Genomic DNA, 26,011 nt, shown 5'->3' on the forward strand with positions numbered 1-26,011 from the left:
AGTCCAACCATTAACCCAGCACTACCACTGTAACCCCCGGATCACTAAACCACATCACCCAGCACAGATCCCGACGCCTCTTAAACTTATCTCCAGGGATGGCGATTGCACCACCGCCTTGGGCAACCTATTCCAGTGCCTGAGCCAGTCACTCAGCTTACAATCAAGAATGTAATTTGAGTTTTGAATTTGTGACTTTAATAGTTTACTTTTTACCAGATATTATTTCCTTACTCCTTTATATTACTGGTTTATTTTTATTTCTCATTTAAATGTGGTAAATGAGGGAATGTGCAACATAGCTACAGGCTAAATAGTTTTGCATGTTGGTGGATATCTAGCAATTTGTCTTTAAACACTGAAAAATGTTGTAAAGTAATAAAACTTTGAAGAGTGCATCTGTTTGAGGAGCTTTTGATGTGACATGTCTAAAAGTAACTGTCTAATTTGAAAATAAAAATGTTGAATACCTAACTTACTGTAAAATAAACAAAATCAGAGTTGAAATGAATTTCATCTATGAAATTAAGTTACAATACATTTATGGGTAGAATATTTACTTGACTCACCCCTTACTATTTGATTTTCTATTCCAAGTCCTGAAGTTTTTTTCCCTTCAGATCCACTCAGCTTTTTGTCTAGTCAGTATGGAGAGAAAGTTTTATTTTCATCTTGATAGCAGCTAAAAGATAGAAGCTTCTGCTGGAACTACTTTGTAATGATTGCAGCATGTTATGAGGGATATTTTCTTTAATCTGTGTGCAAATTCAATTGAGAAAGATTAAGGGAAAGAGAAGGAAAGATAAAGCATAAAACACAATTATTAAGCATCTGATGAGGAGCAGAGGGAGAGGATAGAAGGAGCAACAACAAATGTAGGAGTTGATAACAAGAAACAGATTGTTGAAGAATAATTAAATATAAAGAAAATGAGACAAAACGTACTACTGTGAAGAGGCAAATAAATTAACTGAATTATGGTGGAATTTTTTTTTTACTAACTCCTTATAAGCAGTTTAAAAAAATATGAAGATTAAATAAAATTTTTACAACTCATTCTGCTAACTTTCTGTCATTCTCTTGGCAGATAGAATACCTAGCATTTGTTTAATTAAAAGCTTAGTTATAATGTGGATCACTGAAATATTTACCTGCAATATTGGATTATAGATTTAAAATTACTTTTCAAAATTGTCCTGATAGCATTTCTGAGTATTTTAATTTCTTTTATTCTAGTTCTTGAATTTATTTCGTGTCTTAGAGATATTTGTTCCAAATCTCTACTTTCAGGCAATGTACAGACCATTACAGTTTTTTCTCCAGCAAATCAACAATGCATATAGTATTCTACATTTTTTTTATTTTTGGTGGTTTTTCAGCACTGCTTGTTTTGTTAGGTGTCTTGTAATTGACATATTGACATAAATGACATAACAGCCTCCCTTATTTTTTAGTAAGTACTTGTCTTAAATCATGCGCTGTAAGAAAGTTTGGACTAGTGAATTTTTTAAACTAATTCAATTGGTGTTGCAAATATTTTTATGATATTAGGATCAAAATAAAATTTATTAATGCATGTGCATGGGTGACAGGTGGGTATCTTTCAAAGTCACTGTACATACAGCTACATTTGGTCTGTGAATATTTGCTTTGAAATCAGCTGAATTAAGCAACAAATTGAATCATATACTTCGTATGTACTGCATTTTTTTGATTCAGCAAATAGATACTAATCTTTTTTATAATCAGGAATATTAGTTATTTGAAGGTTTTGTATTTGAGGAGGGATACAATAAAAGTAATGGATTGACATCCAGCTCAGCTTTCATATGAATGGGAAGTGGAAAAATAAGAGAAACTTGATAAATAGTTTTTCAGTGTAGCAGTAGTATTATTTCCATGTAGTATTACGTTTCAACACAGGAAGTATTTTTAAATTTGAGGAGTTTTATGGTATATTATCTGTTATGTAGGCAAGCCCTGAGGAGAATCAAGAAGGAAATTTTGGTTCAGAGCACTCTGCATCACCATCACAAGGGAGTAGTCAACAGCAGTTTTTAGAAGTGGAAACAAATGTAGATGATTCAATGGATATTCAGCAACAGGTAAAACTATTTAAAATTTGATTACAGAAGTTGAAAGGAAGACACATATTAACATGATTTCAAGTCATATATGTTGTGAGTATATTTATTATATGTTAGTGAACATCTTTTATGTCTGACCTCAGGACATGGATATAGATGAAGCTCAGGATATTGCTGAAGAAGAGATATTTGAACAAGAAGAAAAGAAATCAACTGTTCGTTCAAGATCAAGAACTCGTTCAAGATCTCGCTCAAGGTTTCATAATTAGCTTGAATTAAGTAAACAAATGTTTTCTGAAAATAAGTTGCAATTTCTGATTGTCAGTCTCAATTACATATCTTCCAAAATGGTCATGAACAGTTTTTGGCAATGAAAAGTGTTCATTTAATATTTGTGTGCTAGATGCAGACTTTCTGTATGACAGTTCGTTTGCTGTATCTGTGCTTTACCTGAAATTTTTTAAGACTTGTTCAGGTAACAGAAATAACGAACACTAGCCACCTGGACAGGCTTCCTGTGCCAGTGAAGTAGAACATTTTGAATGTGTTTGGTTTGGGTTGGGTTTTTTTTAAGGATGTATATTCTATTTTTCACCCAAATGGCATTCAGTTTATCTCCTGAAGCAGTTTGAGTGTCTGGAAATTATTGAGTGAGTGGAAATGTCAGCTTAGTGCTTAAAGTTTGTAGTTAAAAGGCAACTAAGTTAGAATATTTTCTTTTAACTTGGCATACTAAAATTAAGTATCTTGTAGGTCACCAAGAAAACGAAGGTCTAGATCACGGTCTGGTTCTCGTAAGCGTAAACACAGAAAACGTTCACGCTCAAGATCAAGGGAAAGGAAGAGAAAGTCATCTCGGTCATACTCCAGTGAAAGAAGGGCTAGGGAAAGGGAAAAAGAACGTCAGAAAAAGGGATTGCCTCCTATACGGTCAAAAACACTAAGTGGTAAGTGGCAGCTGCTTAGTGTTTTAATAATGTAGAATTCAAGGGAAAAAAGGCTTTGTTTTCACTGAAAGAACAAGATTTCTCCTAAGTATCGTCACAAAATACAGTAACCATATTCTTATTTGTAAGTTTCATTTCTGATGTTTCATGCAACTTGGACAGGTACATCATGTCATCTCAGAGGAAAGCAAGTATCATACTGTTCTACTGATGTTTTCACTCACACTGTTGCACTAATGATTCTATTTCTAAACAGAGTGCAGCAGGGGCTGTCCCCAGTTTACAATCTGCTTTCTCTTTAATGCTGTCTTTAATGGAGCATTTGAAGATGTTCAGCACTTCATCTGAAAATTGTTATGCTGATAAGATATTAAAATTTGTGGTACACGCTTTGAACGCTTTGATGGATATCTTAGAGGCCCATGTTTTAAAATTTTTACAGTGCTTTATAAAGTCCTTTCTAAGGAATGTAGAGCCAGAGCAGGTGGAATTTGCTATTGGAAAACAGACCATAATGATTGTATCTTAAAAAAGTATTAAAAGATCAACTGGATTTCAGCCTCTGCAGAGTGTTGCTGTGCACTGCTATCATTTCTACAGAGGATTTACATACTAAAAAAAAGGAAGGTAGTAAGGAGAAAAAGAACTTATCTGCACAGTTACTTAAAGAAAATGTATTTTGAGAATTTGTTTAGATAGGTTATACACAGTTTCTGATGTAGTTTAGTATCTGTCTTGTGTCCTAAACCTATATTGTTTATCTGACAAGATAAGCAGCTCAAAACTCATTTTTGCAAAGGAAAGACTGTTCTGTTCTCTTCACAGTAATATTTTACGTCATTCCAAGCTGACTTTAAACTCGGGACTGTGCTACGGTTCAGATGCTTTTTTTTTCCTTCTCTGACTTTTCATGTGAAAAAAGACAAATTGGTTTTATGGTGTATATTTTTCCCAGTAGTCCACAAAGCAGGGAGATGAGAGACAGAGATGTTAAGTAACCTGATGAACAGTAGCAGCATTTGACGTCCTGTGAAGTGTAAAGGAGTTATTAAGAAGGCTAAGTGAAGTGTGGAAAACTTTGGAGGGAGGTAAATGAATAAATAAGTAGGTAATTCACCCAACAAACATTCTACTTAATGAAATTTTTTCAGTGACAGCCACTATCATCACTTGCTGAGATCTGAAGAATTGTTTCATAGAGTTTAACACCGTCAGATACAAAAGGGCCATCTACAAGCCCATGAGGAACAAGAGAAATCTTAACACTAGTCATTCTCAGTACTGCAGAGTACTGACGTCAATTGAAAATGATAGTTGACAGAGGAATGCACAACTCTGCTTTTCAGTTTATTTCACCAGGATTGGTACAGGAAGGCTTACTCACATAAGTTGGTTAATATTTGGGAGACAAAGGAATTGGAATCATGTATATAGGGGAGAAAGAAGTTTTAGCTCACATGTCAGTAAGTGTTTGTTTGGCAGTGAGGACAGGTAGGCATTTGGAAGGCAGTTGCAGGGATCTGGGCTTGTGATGGAGTTGACAAGAATCAGATGTATTGTGGACATCTTCAGCTCAGTGGGCCTCAGCTAAGTTTTCTTTCTGGGGTGTTCCCCAAGGTAAATTAATAGTATAGTTTTTATTTCAGTCAGGTGAAAATTTAGTGCATAATCCTGCAGTATTAAGTTCCTTCTCTAATACACTTCAAGCCAGTTAGAATTTAGTCTTACTTCGTTAATTTGACTTTAAATCCTAGAGGTATGTTTTTTTAATGGAAAATAGAATAGAAATGGGTTTTTTTTTCCCAGAAGTAATTTATAATGCAGTGTACCTTAGCTGATAATCCACAGAATTTTAGTTTTTCATTTCTGTTGAAACAACTGTTTCCCTTAAAAGAAAATGAAACAAGAAGAATGAACACTTGTAGTGAGTATGTTTGGTGATGTTTGACCCTTAAACATTTTTGTTAATGTACTTAATCTCTATATAGTAAGTAACAGATTTACTATCCTTGTGTAATTATAAAGCCTTTTGTATTCGTGCTGTAGAGCATTTAAGCTAACATTCTGGTATTTTGATTGATGTGAATGTGTCTCTTGACAGTTTGCAGTACTACTCTTTGGGTAGGTCAAGTAGACAAGAAGGCCACACAGCAAGATTTAACCAACTTGTTTGAAGAATTTGGACAAATAGAGTCAATTAATGTAAGTAAGCGCGTTGTTTCTCATTTTCAGGAATTACAGACTAGCAACTTAGGCATGCTTACACTTCTGAATTCCTTTTAGCCACTTAAACTTATATTTAGGAGATTTTATCACAGTTTAAAAACTGCAGCTATGATATTGGCTCTTGATTTCCATCTACTCTATTTTGAAGCACTAAAGATGGTACACTTCATTCTAAAAGGGCTTTTCTTAAGCTCTAACAATTTATATGTTTTTTAAACCAAGGTCTTAACACAAACATTGTCTCTTTTTGTGATGTGGCATGGAGCAGGTATCATTTTTCCTTGGGCTAATGGACATAAACTGATGTGTATCCACATTGTTCTTGGTTACATTCCGACAGAGGGTTACTTAAGTTTTATTCTGGATAAAACATTTAGAAGAAAAGAAATTGTACTGTAAACAAATGTTTATTCTAAAATGTGACAGTTAAAAAAATGCTTATGTTCAGGAGATAGAAATCTCATTATTTAATTTGGATTTAGGTGTTTAGAGCAGTACTTCAGTGTTACCTATAATTCAACTTCAAGAGAAAGTATTTTTCTCCTAAAATAATGTATCTACATGAGAGAAAATTGGGGGTTTCCTCTTGCTTCAACAATTTTAAAATGCATCTAATACAGTTTCATTCATTTCAGATAATATTTTTACTATTTTCCTGCCATGTTAATATATTCAAATATGTAATTAAGAGGGAATACTTTTTGTGGCATTACAGAATCTTTTAAAAAGCTTCACAAGTCAAAAAAATCAACCCCATAGCCAGACATTTAAGCCTCATTTTGATTTGCAGGGACTAGCAATTAAGAAAGCTAAAAGGAAAGTGATGTAACAACCATAAATGTCCCAGTGCTTGTTATATTTCAAAGACAAACCACACTGTAAATAGCTCATAATAAATAGCAAAGATTACATGCCATGTCATGCAATAAATTAAACATGGTAATGGAAATCACATTTCAGGAATGAGGACTCTGCCCTTAAAAACTGCAAGATACTTTTAATCATTAGTTTGCACCTCTTTGAAAGGTGGTTGCTCAGCTCAGAGAATTTGGAGCTTAAGAAGAGGTAGCAACCTCTGCTTTTCTGAAGTTGTCATAATATAGGTCCCAGTTTTTGCTTGTTCCATATTGTTCAGATCTTTTATGTCATTTTTAGTATGTATTCTTCAGCTTGCTCCTGCTTCTTGTAAATGTTAAAACTGAAGTACCCAGCCAGTATCACTCATAAGTTTTTCTGATGCTCAAAATTCTTAATATTGCTGATTGAGGTAACAGCTGTTTACAGTGTAAACCTTGCCTTTTATAGTATTAGTATTCACTTACTGTAGTTATGTAATGCAAAGTATTGATTTTTCCACTTTTTAAGACCACTGCTATTTTTCCATAGATGATTCCCCCAAGAGGTTGTGCTTATGTCTGTATGGTGCATAGACAAGATGCATATCGTGCTCTTCAGAAACTTAGTTCTGGGTCTTATAAAATTGGATCTAAAATTATTAAGGTACGTTGATTTTAATCAAAGGATGTTGTCCATTTCAGGTACAGTGCAGTTTTAATATGATCATTTGTCATTTAACAACTGTTTGTTCAAATGTAGAATATGGAGAAGAAGAAGGAAGCAGTAAAGTGTAAATTGCTGTCTTTCTGTGTAAAAATGCAGTTTTTAACAGGTGATACGAAAGATAGTAAAATGACATTATGACTGGATACTTGGGAAATAGATAGACATTGAATATTGATCTGCAGTGACAGAAATTGAAGGAAATAATCTGAAATATTCCATTCCCAGGTTATATGATTAAACCACATTGTCTGGTTTGGGTTTATTTTCAGATTGCCTGGGCTTTGAATAAAGGTGTGAAGACAGAATACAAGCAATTCTGGGATGTGGACCTGGGAGTTTCCTATATCCCGTGGGAGAAAGTAAAATTGGATGATTTAGAGGGCTTTGCTGAAGGTGGCATGATTGACCAGGAAACAGTAAATACCGGTACAGGCATTCTGACAATTCTGATAGCTAGAAAATGTGTTTATTTTTGTAATTGCAAATCCTCTGATAATATATTGTTTGGGAAATACATACTCTTTTTTAATTTCCATAAATTTTTCTGGCTATCTGTTTGCAGTATAAATGACACTGTAATCTAGATTGTCTTTTTAGATTAGTAACTAGTTGATTGTCATGATAGTGAGGAACTGGTGACAAAGGGGAATTAATTTAGGCAAGTTGATAAAAGTTAGCGTTTTTTGAGAGTTACAAATTTGTTGCGCACTCATTTCCAGGTGCGTAAAATATTAATTTGTGTAGAAATTATGATCTCCTTGTGCTTCTGAAAAGTCTTATATATTCAGGTATAAGACTGGAGTTGGAGTTAGAACTTGTCCAGATAGGCACAACTTAGCAGAACCTTTCGGTGTTTCTTCAATAAAGTCAGAGAGACAGGAAAACAAGTAAAGTTAGACCTATTCTGAAACCAGTTGAGAGGTTTGTTAGGTTTGTGGAAGATTTACTTGTACTGTAATCATCCAGTCATCAAATGATTGGACTATACTGAAGTAAACACTAGATTAAGACTGTTTTATAGTAGCAACAGTAATTCTTCAGGTCAAAATTCAGTCTTACTTTGAGAAAAAATTGAGTGTAAATGACAGAAAAATTGAAACGTGGAACACTACTGAAATACATTCACTGTGTTACACTTGAAATACTAAACTTTTTGAGGAAGCAGCAGAAGTAAGGAATGGGTGTCGGTGTGAGGTTTGTTTTACATGAGGATTCTTTCTTATTGTACAGTAACCAGCTGATAGCACAGACATATTGGCAGCAGCAGTTTCAGAAAACTGGAGCATACTCTGTATTAGGAACAGAATGATTGGCGAAAAAAACTTGACAAGTTTTGAAAAATCAGTTTGTATACAGGCATAGAATTAAACAGCATTGCAGGTAGTTAAAGATACTTTATGTTGTTTAAAGCACATAATAATAAATAATTGCACTTGGCTCTTTTTGTAAGAAGTTTGAGGCTTATTTGTAATGAATCTATGTAGATGCCAGATAAAATTTATTGTTTAAGAAGAAAGGATTTTTTAGTATTTAAACAAAAGTAACACATTAATTATCTTTTTATATTAAAATGCATCCTTTTTTAAAGAATGGGAAACAACCAGAAGCTCAGAAGCTGCTAAAGAAAATACTCAAACTACGCAAAGTGCTGCAGTCGATAAGAGTACTGTTATTACAACACAGACAGAAGCTTACACACAACCAGTCACTATGCTGCAGGTTGGTATTGGTCTGAGGCTGCAAAAGGCCCACAAAACTGGAGGGCAAACTTTTTATTCAATTCCAGTAAACTTTAAGCTGAGTTGAAGTGTTTAAATGTTTTTGATTTAAGTCCTGCATCCATTATCTCTGAAATATTTTAGAGTAGAATTGGTTGCCATGGTTGAGCATAATCTTTAGTTTCCTGCAGTTGTTTATTACAGAAAGTTTGTATTTATATTATTTCTGTTTCATCTTTCCTAGTGCATATAGACATTTTCGGTGCTTGAACTAACATAAAATTATTTGCATGTTAATATATTTGCATGTATTTGTGTTGAATTTTGAGCTCTTTTCTCTTCAAAAAAATTGTCTTCTTATTTCAACTGTCTCCTAATGTACACTGTAATCTGTATATATTTAAATATACATGTATATATTGCATTTATTCTGCTGTTAATTACTTGTAAATATACTGCACTATAACAAAACACATGACTGAAACAGATGTTTGAGAAATATTAAGTAATTTTCAGAATTTTGTCGGGATTATTAGCCTTATATTTACATACGCTAAATTCAATTTTCCAATACTGTTCTAAAATACGTAAATTTTTCTAATGACACTAGAATCACTGTTTTAGCAAGACTGCAATCACTGTTTTCTAAGTGCTCTCAAATTGCCACACAGTCTGCATTTTCCTTTTCTCTCTCTGCGTTTGTGCATTCACTCATCTCCCATAGGTAAATTTTTATCCTTGAATAGGTATAGTGTTTAACTGTGTATTTTTCTGGACATCTGAGAATAAAGATAATATAAGATTCATCCAGTGTCCTTGTTTGCCTGTAGTGTAGGTACCATTTCAGAATGCACTCTAATTCTTCAGGGTGTTCGGAATATATACAAAGCCTTTGATATGTTTAATGCTCAGTGTGAATCGCAGCTGAATCAGTTTATCCCTTTTTTAATGTCCTTGAGTACTGTTAAGTATTGAAGCTGCTTATTTTTTCTTTCCATGAAAAAAGATTCCAGTAGCTCCAGCTGTGCCTGCTGTTAGCTTGGTTCCACCTGCCTTTCCTGTCACAATGTCTGTCCCTCCTCCTGGTTATAGCCCAATTCCTCCTCCACCCTTCTTGAGAGCGAGTTTCAACCCTTCACAGCCACCTCCAGGTAAGTTAGTAAAAATGAAACTGAGTATGTAATGAGCATATGCAGTTTGTGTGCCTCTGTGTACATCATAGTTTTCTATCCGCTACTAGTTACTGTTTGAGTTGACCTTTGAATCTTAAATTTCGTATTAGATCAAAATTATTTATATCTATCTTGGTATTATTTTTACCAGTGTATTCTGTTAAGAATAGGAATCACAGTAGATTTTTTTTTTTAACTTTGCTAAAAATTTAAATTTAAAAGTACTTAAAATCAGTCTCCTTGGTTTTTAAAATTTTGAAACTCTAATATTCTTCTTTGGATATTATTGGCAGAAATCACTTTTAAAGATGCACATGCAGATCATCTGTAGTGGATTTTGAAAACAATAACCACAGCTGCCTCTTCCCATTAATTTGTTTGCTAGTCTTCAGTGGTGCAACTTTTCAGTATACATAATGTTGGCAATCTTTTACTGCATAAGTCTATTTGATTTCCATGTAATTATTTGTCATGTTTTTCCACATAGGTTATATGCCTCCCCCAGTTCCACCTGTGGTTCCACCACCTGTTGTCCCACCACCTGTTGTCCCACCAGTTGTTCCAACACGTAAGTTTGATTCTTCTAATATTTTGTGTACCATGAAAAGTTTAATTGTTTGATATACTCGTTATTTAATCCAGAGCAAGTTATTCCTACGTAATGGAAAATAGCAACACAGAAGTTATTGTTTAGCTGGTTTAAGCAGGCATCGAGAAAAAGATTTACAGAGTTTATAAAGTTGACTGAAAAATTATATTTAATGTGGAGTTACTGAAACAATTATGACCAATTGTTTATCATTTATATGCATAGTTCAGTATTTGAACCTCTCTAACAAGTGTATCTGTCACTGGAGCTATTTGGTGTAAGTCACTGAATAGTCTGTAATACTTAGCACTCTGGCTGTCTGCATTTAACATTTAAAAATATGTTGCAGTACTGATTGCTTAGGTTGCCACAGCTTATGATCTCTACAAAAACCCCTAAATATGGTTGAGGATAAGAAATTATTAACAAAAAATGTAACACTAAGGGTAATTAATTTCACTTCTTTGATTTATCAGCCTGACTTCTACCAAATTAATCTTGAAGGCTTGAATATATGATCACTCTTATACACTTCTGTTATTTCTCTACAGCTTTAGTACAGCCTCCATTACCAATTGCACAAGAGACAATGAAGGATGTTCCTTTTACTAGCCTTGTTCTGCCAGTTGGCACAGTTACCAGCAATCTAGCTACTCCAACACTGTCGGCTGGCAATGTTTTTAATCCTCTGCCAATCAACAAACCAGAACCAGATGAAAAAGGATCACATCTTACGGACCTTCAGATTTCTTCCAGTGAAAACAATAGATCTGGTAAGAAATATCTTTGTTGTCTGATAAAGTTACATACAGGATGCATCATATTTTTGAGAGTTTTTGCAAATCTTAGTCCATTGCAATAATAACTACAGAATAGGAAGTTTTGGGTTGGGTAGGGTATCATTCTGAATTTAATTTGGAGAAGCGGTGGGAACCATCTTTGTCATCATGTAATCAATTGATTTCTAGCAGTTTATGCTCAAGAATGTTTTTCTTCATAGTCTCGAAGGAAAGCTGAAACTGGGAACCCGTTAGACAACTTCTTAAAAGTGCATTTTTATTACACAAGTGGCAATGGAAAGGAGCAGGTGAGGGTAGGATAGTATAATATTTATAGAATTATGTCAAAGATTTTAATATTTTCATTGCACATATTGGGTGATGGTTGTGGAGGTTTTCAGTTTTAAGCTGCTGTACATACTTTACTGTGTAGAGACATTCATTTCTGAGGCATAATGTCTGCGTATCACCAATGTGATTAAAATAATATGGTCGTTATAGAAACTGAGACAGACCTTGTCAGCAATATCATCACTGCATGCATTAGCTGAACATGGATTAAGCTGCATTTTGTTTTGAATGCTCTGTGTTACACTGGTATTTTCTGTTAACTGTTCCTTCTTGTTGCTGCATTTTAGTGCAAGGTGATGTCTCGAGTAGCTCTGGACTTGTTGGAGGAGTGCAACCACCCAGTGCCTCAAGCAATTCTGGGCTTACTGGAGAAGGGCAACCACCCGCTGTCTCAAGTAGCTCTGGACTTGCAGGGGGAGTACAGCCACCGAGTGTTTCAAGCAGCTCTGGACTTGTAGGAGGAGTGCAACCACCAACTGTTTCTAGCAGTTCTGGTCTTGCAGGAGGAGTGCAGCTACCTGCTGTCTCCAGTAGCTCTTCTCTTGCTGGCGGGGTTCAGCCAACTAACGTCTCAAATAGCTCTGGACTTATGGCTGGAGTGCAACCACCAAATGTCTCAAATAGCTCAGGGCTTCTAGCTGGAGTGCATCCACCCAGTGTCTCAAGCAGCCCTGGCCTTCTAACAGGAATGCAGCCACCCAGTGTCTCAAGCAGCTCAGGAGTTCTGGCAGGAGTACAGCCACCGAGTGTTTCAAGCAACTCTGGGCTTCTCATAATGCCACCACCCAATGTTTCAAGTAGTTCTGGACTTATGGGAGTGCCACCACCAAATATTTCAAGTAGTTCTGGACTTCTGGCAATGCAGCATCCAGCTGCGGTGCAAAACATGCCTCATTTAAATATTAGTAGTCAAAGGATGCCAGGAATGCCTCTTATAGATATCCGTCCAGGCCTAATGCCCCATTCTCCTGGACCAAGGTTTCCATTAATGCAACCAGGAATGCCACCGCAGCGTACTATTCCTCCTCCTGCAATCCTTGATCCATCTCTTCACCCACCACCTCGAGGTCCTTTTCCTCCAGGAGATATTTTTAATCAAACAGAAAGACCTTTTGCAACACCAGGAAGACAAAATATCGATAACATTTCTAATGCAGAGAAAAGACTACCGCTTGGAGGCGATAACATTCAACAGGAGGGAGACAGAGATTATCGCTTTCCTCCAGTAGAAAACCGAGATAATCTTAACAGGCCATCTCCAGTGGATGTCAGAGATTCTGTTGGACGACCACCAGTTGATCCAAGAGAGGGTATAGGAAGGCCTCCAGTAGATGGAAGAGAACACTTTCCAAGACCACATATAGACATGAGAGAAAATTTTGGAAGACCAGGTATGGATAACCTTGGCCGAAGAGAGCATTTTGGTTTCAATTCAGACAAACACTGGGGACAGAGAGGAGATTATGACGAAAGAGAGCACCATGCCTTCCCTATTTATGGTGGCCCTAAAGGCTTCCATGAAGACAGAGAGAGGTTTCGACATGTAAATTACAGGTTTGATAGTAGAAGTGGTCCCAGTTGGAATAGAGGATTTGAACAAGATGCTCACAGAGATTTTGATGACCGCAGAAGACCCTGGGAAAGACAGAGGGATAGGGATGACAGAGATTTTAATTTTTGCAGAGAAATTAATGGGAACAGGTTTGGAAGAGACAGAGTGTCAAACAACTGGATCCCCCCTCCACATCCACGGGTTTTTGAATATTTTGACGGGGCCACTTCTCAACGCAAAGCTGATAATATGCCCCAGGTAAATGGTGAAAATACAGAGACAGAAAGTCAGCCACCAACTGCGCAGGTGCAGGATGATCCAGAACTTTATGAAAAACTGACATCTTCCGTCGAGATAAAAAAAGAGAAGAGTGACACAGAAGCTGATATAGAGAGTGAACCAGTGGTAGAAAGCACAGAAACTGAGGGGACATAATCATCACTCAGTAGGTAAAAGATACCTTTTGTAAAGTTGTCATCTCTCTGTAATAGATAAATGGCTGACTGGACCGTAGCAGTTCACTTTTGTCTGCCAGAATTAAGTTAATCCGATGTTCATGTTCATCTTTCACTTAAATAACTGTACAACTGACTTGTATAGAACACTGTTCTTAATTTGAACATGGTAGGTAAATGGTTTTTTTGTTTTTGGTTTTTTTTTTAATTTTATTTTATTTCTCTGGTAAAGCATAAACTTGCCCCCACTTGCTTTTAATTTCACAAAGGTAATTAACAGCTTGTCAAACAAAGACTTCCTATGGAAGAAAATGGAATTTTTTAGATACTACACTTAGGTTGGCTATCGAAATTGTTATACTTGAAAACAGGTGCTGGTGTATCTTGTCTGTGTTTTTAGGCTGCTGCAGAATTTTAAAGTATAGACAAAGCTGTGATATTTTATGTTCCTACAATTCGGCAGAAAAAGAAATGGCCCATGTTATTTCAGGAGCATAACACAGAGATTAAAAGTGATTTTGTAAAATCTACACTATAGTCTCTGTTTTCTCTAAAGTAAGTGTTTGTGATTTGTTCCTCGTACTGCAGTGGGTTTAAAAAAATGAAAAAAGTACATTTTAATGTTGGGTGCATTTTGTTTTTAGATGCCAATAAAGCATATTTGTTTGATAACAGTGTTCTAGGTATTGTATTTTTTTAAAAATCTGCAAGCTCTAAAAACTTGGAATCAGCTATGATATGTGCTTAGCTAGTTGTTGCAAAAGGTTTATATTACTTTTGTAAAACCAATGCAACAGTTATATGTGCAAGAAGCATATGGTTTTTACATCAGAAATCATGCAGTCATATTAGTTTATGTAAATAATATATGTATGTAAATATCTGTGTAAACTGTTTGTAGATACCACTTTTTCTGTGCGTGCCTGTGTCTGTGCAAGCACTCACAGAATGTTGTAGGCAATTCAATAAAATTGAAATGAAACTAGGTTGTGAAAATTTTCCTTTCACCTTCTTTAGGTAGTAAGATAAAACTTATCTCACTGCAGTAATGTCAAGCTTGTATTTACCTGCTCATGCTCATTGTTACAATGTTCTTACTACTTCTAGAAGGTGGAACATAATATACTGTAAGAATATACAGTAGGATTTTAGCTTTTTAAAATGCAGATATGCATGAAGCCAAAACTTAAGCAAATATTTGCATTGTCTTATTTTGTAATGTATTTGGTGTTCTGGATAGATAGTGGTAGTGTTCGAGTACTTTGTGGTTATTTGTTTTTAGTGACTCAAAGTCCAGAAATGTTGCACAAAAAGTAAAAAGCTGTTGTTGGTCTAAAAACCCTACATGTTTCTAATAGAAATAAGGAGGGATTTGTGTTTTGATGAAATAACATTGAAGTTGAACCTCTTTAAATTGCTGAGATGAATTGGTTCCTTAGGTAAATTAGTTAGTGCTATTCTCTACTGTTTCACCTACTTTGCTGCTTGTATATCCTTTTTCAATTGGTGGTGAAAGATTTGACTGTAGGATGATGTCAGATTTTCAATTTGTTCCATTCAAGTGCATTTCACCAACTTCTTTCAAAGTAACTTCTGTTACAATTCTGTGTCTGAAAGCATCCTTTCACTGAGTTTTAAAAAAATTGTTTTTCTCTTGCATAATAAGATCAGGGGTAGATTCTGTTACATAAATGCCCCTTTGGTAGTAGAAACATTTTTAGCTGAGATTTGAATTTTGATTTTTAACATTAAAGCATTAACATGCAAGTTTTAATTCCCTTTCTGCTTCCCTCAGAGGGATGAAAGTATGAAAACATCATGTGAGTGTAAAGCATTAGCATGCCTTTGAACCTAGAAGCAAGAACATGTGTGCGTTGTCCTCTTCCTCTGGGAGGTGGGGTATTTTTCATGCTATGTCATGGTTCAGTTTTTCAATTACAGAGGCTTTTATTCAGCCAGCTTAATGAAGGTAGCCCTTTAAAAGAATAGACTTGAATGAATAATTATCTATTGTGCAAGTAGTAGTCATTAGGTATGCATTAAATAACTATTGCTTTGTAATGAACCTTGCTGATGTGTTTATTACCAGAACGTGGCTCGGGAGTTGAGATGATCGATGTTTAAGGTAAATGTACCTTCATGGGTAGACTCTGGCTCAAAGACCTTGACCAGTGTTGCTGCACCCCCTGCTAGTAGTATTCTGGTCAGGCAGATATGATTGTGTCAGAGCCCAAAAGCTTAAAATAGCTCTGAGGATATTTTATGAACTTAAGGGATTTTACTTCATTTTAATATGTGCAGTTTGAAAAGGCTTCAGTCATAGACCACAGAGGTAAATACTCAAAATCAAACACATATTGGCAGTAGCTTTACTTTTTAAACAATTTGCTAAATACCTCTGTAAAACTAAAAGTTAATCTGTTGTTGTTCTTCTTAACTGGGACTGGCAGTATGCCAAGTTGCTCATAGTATGATTTAGGTAAATTACCAGGTGAGAGATGCTAAACAATTTGGTTGGTAGTGGTATAGAACAATGTATTTAATGAATCTATGATTTCTGTTAATATCTTTCAAACATTAATAAATTGGCTACTGTAAATATGTGTTACACCATCAATTTTTAACAACTTTTTTTTTGTAGAATAAAAGTTTGTACAGTTTTTGGTTGCATCATGTTCACAGCTAGAACTGTTCTATTCTTATTAATGTAGCATGCAAACAAATATTATCAAAACCAGCCATATTTAGAAACTCCGAAGGGACTTTTTATTAGCAGAACAGTATAGTCTCTTTATCTTGCCAGTAGGAAGTTTTTTAAATCTGTCATAGCTGGAGTGAAGACTTTCATTTTTCACTGTAGATTTAAGCCATTGTAAGCCAACACATGCACTGAAAGGAACTGTCCTGAGGTCCAGACCAATTCTTTGATGTCATTCATGGGAGTGACATGTAATTTCTGCTGATTTAAAGGAAAGAGTGAGAATGGGACAGAAAGAAGATGAGGACCAGGCATTTGCGCAGCAGTTCTGGCTTATACCTGGTAAAAGCTACCTTGTAGTGATGAAAGGTTTCTTATTCTAGCAAATGAAGAATTTCATTTATGATTCACATAAGTAACAAACATAATTAAAAATATTTCAGGTAGCTTTGCAGGCAGCACAGTGTATTATTTAGGCATGCACATTTTCTTGAAAACCTTATGCATCAGTAAGTTGTTTGATGTATTTACCATTTAAAACAGGCTGTGGTCCTGATCTTTCATTGTACTGCATTTGTGTAGAATGCTGCGTCTGTAAAGATGAAACGTAGCCTTCATTTGCTATAAGGGCATCACTTCTTTGCTGAAGCCTTTTTCTGTAAAGTATCGGTACACTTTCTTTTTTATATGTAGTGCTTCCTTTTATTACAGACTTGAGGCAATAGATTCTGTTAGATTCCTTTGCTTCAGAAGAGCACTATACCGTACTTAGAGCCAGTTCAGTGATTTAGTCTTAGCCTGAATAAGTCAAGATGGGAGTACTGTAATCAAGCCTGAAGTGTAGCATGCACAGACGTAACTTAAGCACAGTTGGAAAATTATCAAATAAACTATCTATAGAAGGTATTTATGAGATGAACCAGTTTATTGCAGAAGTCTCTCAAAATATGGTTTCAGCAATTTTGAACATGTGTAAGGATATGTTATGTTGGTCAACACTGAAAGCACTCAGTTTCTTGACTCATATTCTCTGAATTCAAATCTTTGGGTAATTGATTTGAAACTGATATAAATGGTTCCTAAATTTCATTCTCTTTCTTTTCATGTGTTTGAAAATAATATGATCATAATTAGGATGCCTTTTTCATCACTTGATAGTGGGAGCTGAACAGACAGAGTCATAGAATGATTTGAGTTGGAAGGGACCTTAAAGATCATGTAGTTCCAACCCCCCTGCCATCTTCCACTAGACCAGGTTGTTCAAAACCCCATCCAACCTGGCCATGAACACTTCTAGTGATGGGGCATCCACAACTTCTTTGAGCAACTTGTTCCAGGGCTTCATCACCCTCACAGTGAAGAATTTCTTCCTGCTATCTAATCTAAACCTGCTTTCTTTTAAAACCCATTGCCCCTTGTCCTCTCATTACATGCCCTTGTAAAATGTCATACTCCAACTTCATAATTTTAAAACCTATTTGGAGTATCAGGAGTCATCAAGAGTAACTATGACAATATTTTGTTATTGTTAATTCACATTATTAAAAAACCTTTCTTTCCCTTTTTTGTTATTGTTGATTCAGGTAATGAAATGATCTTTCTTTCCCCGTTGTGACATCTGCTGATTCATTTGAATTTTGTAGTAGGCACATTTTCCTAAGTATTGAGCTTCCTCAAGTAAGCATGTGCTGTGAAGCCATGTACTGATGTAGTTAAGATACTGATTTAAAAGGTATAAAAACAGGATGTTCTTTTTTAATTTGAAGCTGCTTATTTGAACAAGAAGGACAAAAGTATCTTCTCACCATTTTGCTTTACTAGTAATTTTGCATCAGCAGAAACTTTGCAGTGGCAAAAAGACTGTTGTATTGCAAGACTTTCTTAATTGTAACTAGTCTTATGTTTTCCCTTGAAGGGTTTTCTTAGAGATGTTGTTTGCTCCACTTAGTCTGTACGAGTTCTTTGGATATGCAATAAACATAATTTTATTAATGTATCTACATGATATTTCGTAGTCAAGAAAAGTCAAGTAGAGCTACTGAAAGCAAAATGCATGACATCTCTTTAATAACTTCCGTATAGGATATGAAAAGTGATTCTTTTCAATAATGAAAGTCTGTTAATAGAGTTTTTGTTGAAGTTGGTAAGCTGTAAAATTGTATTTGCCATAATTTTTGTAGTCCTTTCTATCTTGCACAAACTCAATGAAAAAGGGTAGTCTCATTGAATATCCTACTCTTAGTATCTTTTAGATGTTCTGCTACCAAAGATTAGAGGGAGGATGGGGCTAGTGGTCTGAACACTCTTAAAAATCAAGAGGTTATTATGTTGTGCAGTTGAAGATGAGTGTGTCTGGTCTCTTGAAGAGTTTAAAATGCACATCAGCACTTACATAGTAACAGTGATAGCAGTGGTGTCACTGGTTTACTAATCTTAGTCTGTACTTTGTCATTTTTCTTTTAAAGTTAGGTCACTGGTGCTAATTTTAATTTTTCTCTTCTTGTCAGATAAAATCATACTAATGCCCTCAGACAAGGAACTATTTTGTGCTTTGCAAAAAAAATAATCTGGTCAGAGAGTATTTTAACTTGTAAATAGGTTAGTTGAACATTTTTTCCTCCCTAATTTAATACTTTAATGCTGCAATTTTCTTCTTGAAAGATATTCTGTATACTTATCTGTGTCGTAATGGATGCGTGTTCGCATTAATATGTACCAAGCTTTCCGTTGAAATGCATGGAAATTGTGAGATTCTTTAAGGTAGATGACTTGACGTGTTTCTAAAACTAGTGTAAACTTCATAGCCACGTTGATTTGTGTACTAGAACATTACAACTGTGCTGAAGCATTATAATTGTCTGCAAGCCAGTGCAAAATATCCTTAATAGGTGAAGAGTATTAAATGGATACAGAATTGCTAACTCAGATGTAGATTGGTAGGATTCACCTAAGCCATAGTTGCAGGGATTTTGGATCTGAATGTCACTTCCACACTAAAGGAGAGATCATATTATAAATAATATAGCTTTTTCTTGACAACAGCAGGAATTAAGTAGAAATAATCTCATTGTGTAAAGTCCTTTCTAAAAATGCTTCTGCCTTTGTCTAGGTAAAGGAAACCCTGTCGTTGTCACTTCAGTTGATCAAAGAAAAAATATGGCTCGTACCTTAATTAAAAACGAACACACAAGCCTCCCCAAACAACGGCAACAAAAAAGCACTCAACGAAACTCAGGAAGACATAAATATTGTGAGATTATAAGGTTCTTGAAGAACAGTCTAAATCAGTGTGTGATACCTGGCCTCACTTGTTTACCAGTGGGGCATGGCTGTTTCATTAGATCCAGCATTTCAAACTCTTTGTCTTGGGTGTCTCAGTTTCTTCTTCAGCGGCCTTTAGAAGAGCAGGAGGCAGAAGATTATCTGGTTCTAGTTTCCTTCATTTTTCAGCTGCTTTTAAGGCCAAAGCCTTTTAGGGCATAACTTTTTTCCTTTCAAATTCTGTTCCTCTGTATAAGTATTTATGAGCAAACAGCCCTAATAAGGATTGTATTGGGATTCTAAGAGTATGGTGAAATAGGTGGTATGAAATGTCTGAAAAAAATTGGAGCATTATACTTGTTTAGTCCTGTGCTAGGAAATTCATGGAGTGAAAGAAGGCAAGCAAATTAAAACTAGTTAAATGCATTGGTCTGGCTCTCCCAAAATGATTGTACTCTCTAAGTAGATCTTTTCACTGCAGCACTTTAGAGCAGCCCCTTAATATATAGTCACTGGTTTTTGTTCAGAATCCATGATGTCCTCTAGTTTACTTTTCTTCATCTGCATACTGCTTTTTTGAAAGGGTATGTTTTATTTAAATAGCACTTTTTTCTTAAAAGGATTTAAAGAAAAATTAATGCACTAGGTTAATAAAGTTTTCTTACTTCATTTTAGAATGTGCTGCCTAACACTCCTCAATATATTTTCTTCTCAAACCAAAAGTTCTTATATTTCTGTATTAACCAGAATAGAAATAATGGATAACATGTAAAAATAAAAAAAGGAAATAAAATTTTTATTCAAAGTCACATATATCTGTCATGATACTCTGGTTCTAGCATGTTCAAGAATGTAACTGAAACAGCAGTTTTCACACCTTCTAGCAGTTTATACTCTCTCTAACGTGAAACTTGAAAAGTTATGCACAAGCTAGAGCAGCCTCAGGAGCTGTCCCATGCAATGCTTACATGCAGTAATGAATGACAAGGTCTTGCATATTTCTTCTCCATTCCCCACCTTGTCACCACATACTCTAATTTTTCTTATTCAGAGTGAAAAAATTTAACCAAAAACTTGTCTGAAAGTTATGAAGAATTTCACTTTTCCCAACTTGGAGAATTTGTTCTAAGTGTCTCTCATCTTGATACATTAAAGCAAACAAACTTAAATCCAAGAGGAACAAATATGTGAAAGCAACTTCCTAAGTACTTTTAGCGTTTTAAGGGTAGGAAGTCTGCTAAAGAACTGGAAAGGTTTTAATTCATGGGTTGTTTTACCATCTGATTGGCTTTTTTTAAAAAGCCATCTATTTGACAATTACATTTTCTTAGAGGCCCTTCTCAAGAAATTTTGTTGTTCTTTTGTCTCACTAATTTTTTTCTAAACTGGGACCTATTAAGCATCTTGTAATGCAGCTTTGAAGTTACACATCTTGTCCCACAGTAACGGTCTAGCATTGACCTGAGCTACAAACTACAAGACACACAATACGTTAAAATTTATTGTTGTTGAACTATTAACTTATGTGTATATATACATTTTACAGAAGCTTCTGGAAAATTTAGCTACAGTATTTACAGTCTAGAGTGTTCGAAAGGAAACACAAGCTTCAGTAGGAACTTTTCCTTTTGCCATACATGTTACACTCAACGGGGTTCCTGCAGCTGACGCATCTTTGGTTTATCTTCCACCCTTGCTGTGTCAAAGGAGTCAAAGTTAGACATGGGGGTGTTCACGTATAGATTTAAGTGCACATCATCTTCAGTTGATAAAAATCAGTTTAATATTTAAAAATCTAAGTATTAAGTTGGGGTTCTAAATTTAGCTTGCTGTGAAACATTTGGTTGATTGCACCAGATTTTTTTAAACTATTTGGTGGTTAGGATCTTATTTTTTAAAAAGTAAGTGGAACAAAATACTACTGCATATATAGGAAAGGTTCAGGCTTGTTGATGATTGATTTTGTTAAATGAGATTATAAGGTTCCCAGTTTTATACTGTAGAAAACGATGCACTGCTGAACTGTGACAGACAAAACCTGAAGTACCCTAGCACTTGGCTGGAAAAACACCTACCTCAACTTTTCATCTCGGGCTGTGAAGTAACACAGAGAGTGCAGATGTGTCCAGGCAAACTGGTGTGCCTTGCCGGTGCAGAGGCCCACCTTGAGGGGGGGAGTTAGTCTTGAACCATGTAGACACGAGGCTCCTGCTCACCCAGGATCAAGATTGTCTTTTCTACCTGAACCACGATAATGGTATTATTACACGAGGCAACAGAATAGTCTTTTTATACTGAACTTTGTCACATAGTTGATATGTGACAAATAGAAGAGGTATTTCAAGTTAATAGTTTCTCAAGATAATAATTGCTAGCAAACCAGATTTGTGAAACAGGTCCTCTACTTGAAGGGAACCCAGTTACAAGCAAGAAAGATGAGAGATGATTAAACCGCTGTAGGTGCCTGTTTTGATTGTTCCAAAATAGATTTGTGTCTGAAGATAGTATAGACACGTGATGGCTGCTTCAAAGTCTCACTTGCTCGGAAAAGGCCAAGACTTAAATTCTGAAACTTTTCAGGGTTCTGACCTTCTGAAATACTGTTGGTAGGCTGATACCTCAAATACATCATTCATTTATATCTGCTTTCCCATTCCTCATGTGGCCTTCACCATGCTTTGTAGCAACTGGCACAAATGACACATCTCATTTGTCATCATGGTTACTAACCAAGATGTTTGTAGGTCTCCTGGAGTGGCCTGTGGAATCCTTCAGATGCCATTGTTCTCCATTTCTAAAGAGTTTGAAATAGGAAATTTGGTTTGGGTTTTTTAGGTACAAAATTGCACTATACTGGAGTGACAAAATACTTCCCCAGTTTGTATTTTCACCCTCATGTCTTTTCTTTGGCAAAAGCTGTTTGCAGTGAGCTGATTCAAAGCTGATTACTATATCATGGTTTTCTGTGTCTTTAGTCTGAAAGTGAAGCATTGGTGGATTTTGAAGGAACAGTTTCCTGGTACTCTTACTATCCCTTTATACTTTTCCCACCTACATAAAGCAGTGATGTCCAGCCAGCCACTGCAGCCTGCTCTCATCTTATTAAGAGGGAAAAGTCCAGAGTGTCCCCAGAACATACTGACGCTTTCTGCAAAGAGCAGCTTCTCAGGTTATGTGCAGCAAGAGGAGCATGCAAAAAGAATGAGCCTGCCTTTCCAGGATACCTTATCCACTTTTTGAACCCTTCTTTGCAGCAAACTCCAGGATATAGGAAGAGGAGAATAGCAGCTGACTGAGTTGCTCTCCTTGTTAACTGTCATCGGTACTGGGGTGCAGGGACCTTGTATGAACTACAAAGCCAGGATCTGGTTATCCCTTTTGTGAAGTGTGGTGAGTTCTGACGTGTTTTTTCCAAACACTTGAAATACCAAGCGAAGCTCTAAGCCCTCCTGGCACCGGTGCAGTGCACAAATACTGGGCATTGCCAGGTCTTGTCTGTGACACGTGGCAAATGCTCCCTTTCACATGTGCCTTTTTCTGTTGCTTCTTCAAAAACAAAACACTATTGCTCTTCCACTATATAATTCTCTCCTGCATAAAATTGAGCTAGATGAAGTCAAAAGTGGTGAGAGGAGTTCAAAGCCCCTGTGAGGTTCCTGTACTCTACATCAGTGCCATTAAATTTGTTGTTTTCAACTGATGAAAAATTTAACAAATTTAACAGATATTTCTTGGATCATGCTATTTCTTTAAATGAACACGTATCTTCTGCCTGTACAGACTGCAGTATAAGAAACTTGAATTAGTTTCTTCTTTTACCTTTTATCTTTGTTCTTTGTATCCTATATCCCTGTACATTGGTTCTATGTACAGTGTTCTTGAAAAAAATACATTAGTACTTTGCTAACTTCATTCTCTAAAAAATTGTGTTTTCTGTATTTATTTCCATCTGAGCGTATGACAACATAGTGGACTTAGAGGAGGATGCAAAAATGAACAGCCAAGCAACAGCAGAATAGCACAAGAACTGGGAAATCTGTTCTGGCGGGACTGAGGAGTGAATTGTATGCAAGAACAGGAGAGATCTTTGAAGCTCAGTCACCTTACATGTGGTTATCCATGTAGTATTTTATTCTGCACTTTAAAATCATGAACACTTTTGTAACCAAATCCATAAGCAGTAGCAAGTTGTCAAGTAGCAGAGTTTCATGGGATTTTTCTTTCAAGATATTCTCTTTTTGTGAAAATTAAAATTAAATGGTACAGGAGTTCACAAAGGTGCAAAATGTTGCATGTCGTGAAAAATTTTCTAAGCACTTTCTGATTTTGTTACTGATGCAGCAAACCTTTGATTTTATTTTTTTTTTGATGATTTGATATTTCTTTCTTTAGTGTTTAGGTATTAGTGACCAAAGGGAGGTTACTGTAGTTTTGAAGAATTGTGAAATTGAAGGATTTGTGAGAGATATTAAGTGAATTTACTGGGGTTTATATGTGTGTTCACTTGGTTATAATGTACGATTGATGCCAAAGTAGCTGGATCCTGTTGAGGGTTAATACTGTTATACTTTGGCATTTTGTTTTGATTTTGGTTTTGATAATTTCAAGCATGCAGGAGTTTTAGTTATGTCACCATTGCAGACCATGGAGCTTCACATGTAATCCTGTCAACAGTCATGAGGAGTCTTGTAAACTAAGAAGAAATTGTTATTGTTAACCATGATGTTTATGCAAGTTACCTTAAAGGGAAAAAAGTGATTCTGAAAACAAGAAATGCTGAATGCTATGTTTATGAGAATAGTGTCTTTCTTAGTTTGATAGAAACGATAACAAGAAACAGCTGAAATAGCTGGTAGGAAAATATTTGGCTTACTTTTTAAAGAAAAAAAAAAGTATTCACTGACTTCAGTTTCTTTGCTAAGATCTCTGAGTTTAGTCTATGCGACTTGTCCTCTTGAAAAATAACAGAAGACTGAAATCTAACAAATGCTTAATTTAAAGTCTTTTTGAAAACTGCAGGCAGACTTAAGCAACTGTTAAGAAACTTCTATAGAAACATAGGGCCTGTAATTTGCAACCTGCAATGAATACCTTTGAGCAAGGGTCACTCTAAGTAATTAATTTTCTTTTTGTAGTTTCAAATTTAAAAGGTTTTGCAGGTATTCATTTCTTTTAGTTTTCGAAAGTAATTTCGACATTTCCTTTTACTATTGCTTGTAGTTAAGATGGCTGTCCTTTCCTGGATTTTGCTTTTACTTCATTAAATTTATTTCCCAAGACCCGTGGCTTGCTGCTGTGAAACCAGTAGAGGGTGCACAGGGTATATGTAGTCGTGGCTGTTTCTTCACAGCCCACTGTGGTGTGGCTCTGCGGAAACCAGAGAGCTACTGCTTTAAACCCTGTTCAGGTGAAGTACTGTGTATCTGGAATTGGATTCTCAGGATAATTCACTCTTGTGCTTCAGTGCACTGTTCCATTCAGTTCATGTGTGTACATACTCACTAAGGGTAGTTTTCCCCCTCTGTTGTATGGGAGGCTCAGGTTAATATACAACTTCCTACACTTTAAACACTTGCTATAATTAACAGGGATTACACAATCATTGTTTTTACAGACTGAAGCCTACTCTAAGAAATGTTTGTGAATCTTAGTTGTTTATTGCCATGATATTTTATGAGAAAGGTCAAAGAAAGTGGATGCTTATATACTTCTGTGCATTTTTGACTGATAATAACAAAAACACTCCTGACACTAACCTGTGTTAATATGCAGGCCCTGCTAATGGCTGCCACCCTCCCTTCCCTCTCTCAGCAGCAAGTGTTGCCTACTAACTCCCAGTTTCTGTCTTATCTGGCCAATTACAAAATAGTTCGAAGACTTAGATAACTTTTGAATGTTTGTTCCTTTTTAGAAGTCCTGGGCTCTTTTTTGCAAGAGTGCTTCTGCTCTGCTTAATCCTGAAACACTTTCTATTTTATTCATCAGAGAATGGTTAAGAAAGGTAGCTGAGGGAATCTGCTTTGCATTATAGAATATTATAGGGTCTTCGAGTATTCAGAGTTGGAAGGGACTCACAAGGATCATAGAGTCCAACTCCTGGATTATCTTTAGAATATATTTTTTTTCACATGAAGAAATTCAAATCTTGTCTCTCTGACAGGGATTCTCCTTCCCCTGGCTGCCATCTCCTGCCTCTTGGCAGGACTGCAGATGTCTCACTATTCCTTGAGAGTTGTTGCAGTGCTTCTTTATGCATCCCATTTATGTGTTGGTTTTGATGTCCATCTGCATATCCTACCAGTTGCAACCATTCAGAAATGGGAAAATAGCTTTAATTGTACAGTTTCAAAGACAAACCAGTCTAACTAATCAGTCCTGTGAAAAATACTATGAATGTTTTAAAATTTTTTCATAGTATATAGTTATTTATATGATGGAATCTAATGAATAAGACAGTCCTTTGGCTTTAATCACTTATGTATTTGCTCAAAATGGGTAGTATTTATTTTGCTACACTCATCTGAGAGATTTCTTAACAAAATCATTGTCTTTATATACTATTTTGACAATAAATTCATTGTGATAGTAAATATGTCATAAAACATGAAATTAT

At 35.7% G+C, this 26,011-nt stretch overlaps 1 protein-coding gene across 4 annotated transcripts in view; it reads left to right on the plus strand.

Annotated features, from left to right (window-relative positions):
• SCAF8 (SR-related CTD associated factor 8) overlaps positions 1-26,011 on the plus strand; it is an 85,906-nt gene that overhangs the window by 36,263 nt on the left and 23,632 nt on the right. For 3 of the 4 annotated variants that reach the window (XM_032683966.1, XM_032683968.1, XM_032683969.1), the window contains 11 exons: positions 1,974-2,105; positions 2,231-2,343; positions 2,841-3,034; positions 5,136-5,236; positions 6,647-6,760; positions 7,093-7,249; positions 8,412-8,542; positions 9,548-9,692; positions 10,201-10,281; positions 10,854-11,075; positions 11,720-14,111. In XM_032683966.1, coding sequence (XP_032539857.1) covers positions 1,974-2,105; positions 2,231-2,343; positions 2,841-3,034; positions 5,136-5,236; positions 6,647-6,760; positions 7,093-7,249; positions 8,412-8,542; positions 9,548-9,692; positions 10,201-10,281; positions 10,854-11,075; positions 11,720-13,419 — 3,090 coding nt within the window. In that variant the 3' untranslated portion in view covers positions 13,420-14,111. Of the gene's footprint in view, positions 1-1,973; positions 2,106-2,230; positions 2,344-2,840; positions 3,035-5,135; positions 5,237-6,646; positions 6,761-7,092; positions 7,250-8,411; positions 8,543-9,547; positions 9,693-10,200; positions 10,282-10,853; positions 11,076-11,719; positions 14,112-26,011 lie in introns of those variants that run through there. The other variant, XM_032683967.1, reaches the window with a different exon arrangement.

This window comes from Chiroxiphia lanceolata, chromosome 3 (assembly GCF_009829145.1).
Source record: "Chiroxiphia lanceolata isolate bChiLan1 chromosome 3, bChiLan1.pri, whole genome shotgun sequence".
NCBI lineage: Eukaryota > Metazoa > Chordata > Aves > Passeriformes > Pipridae > Chiroxiphia > Chiroxiphia lanceolata.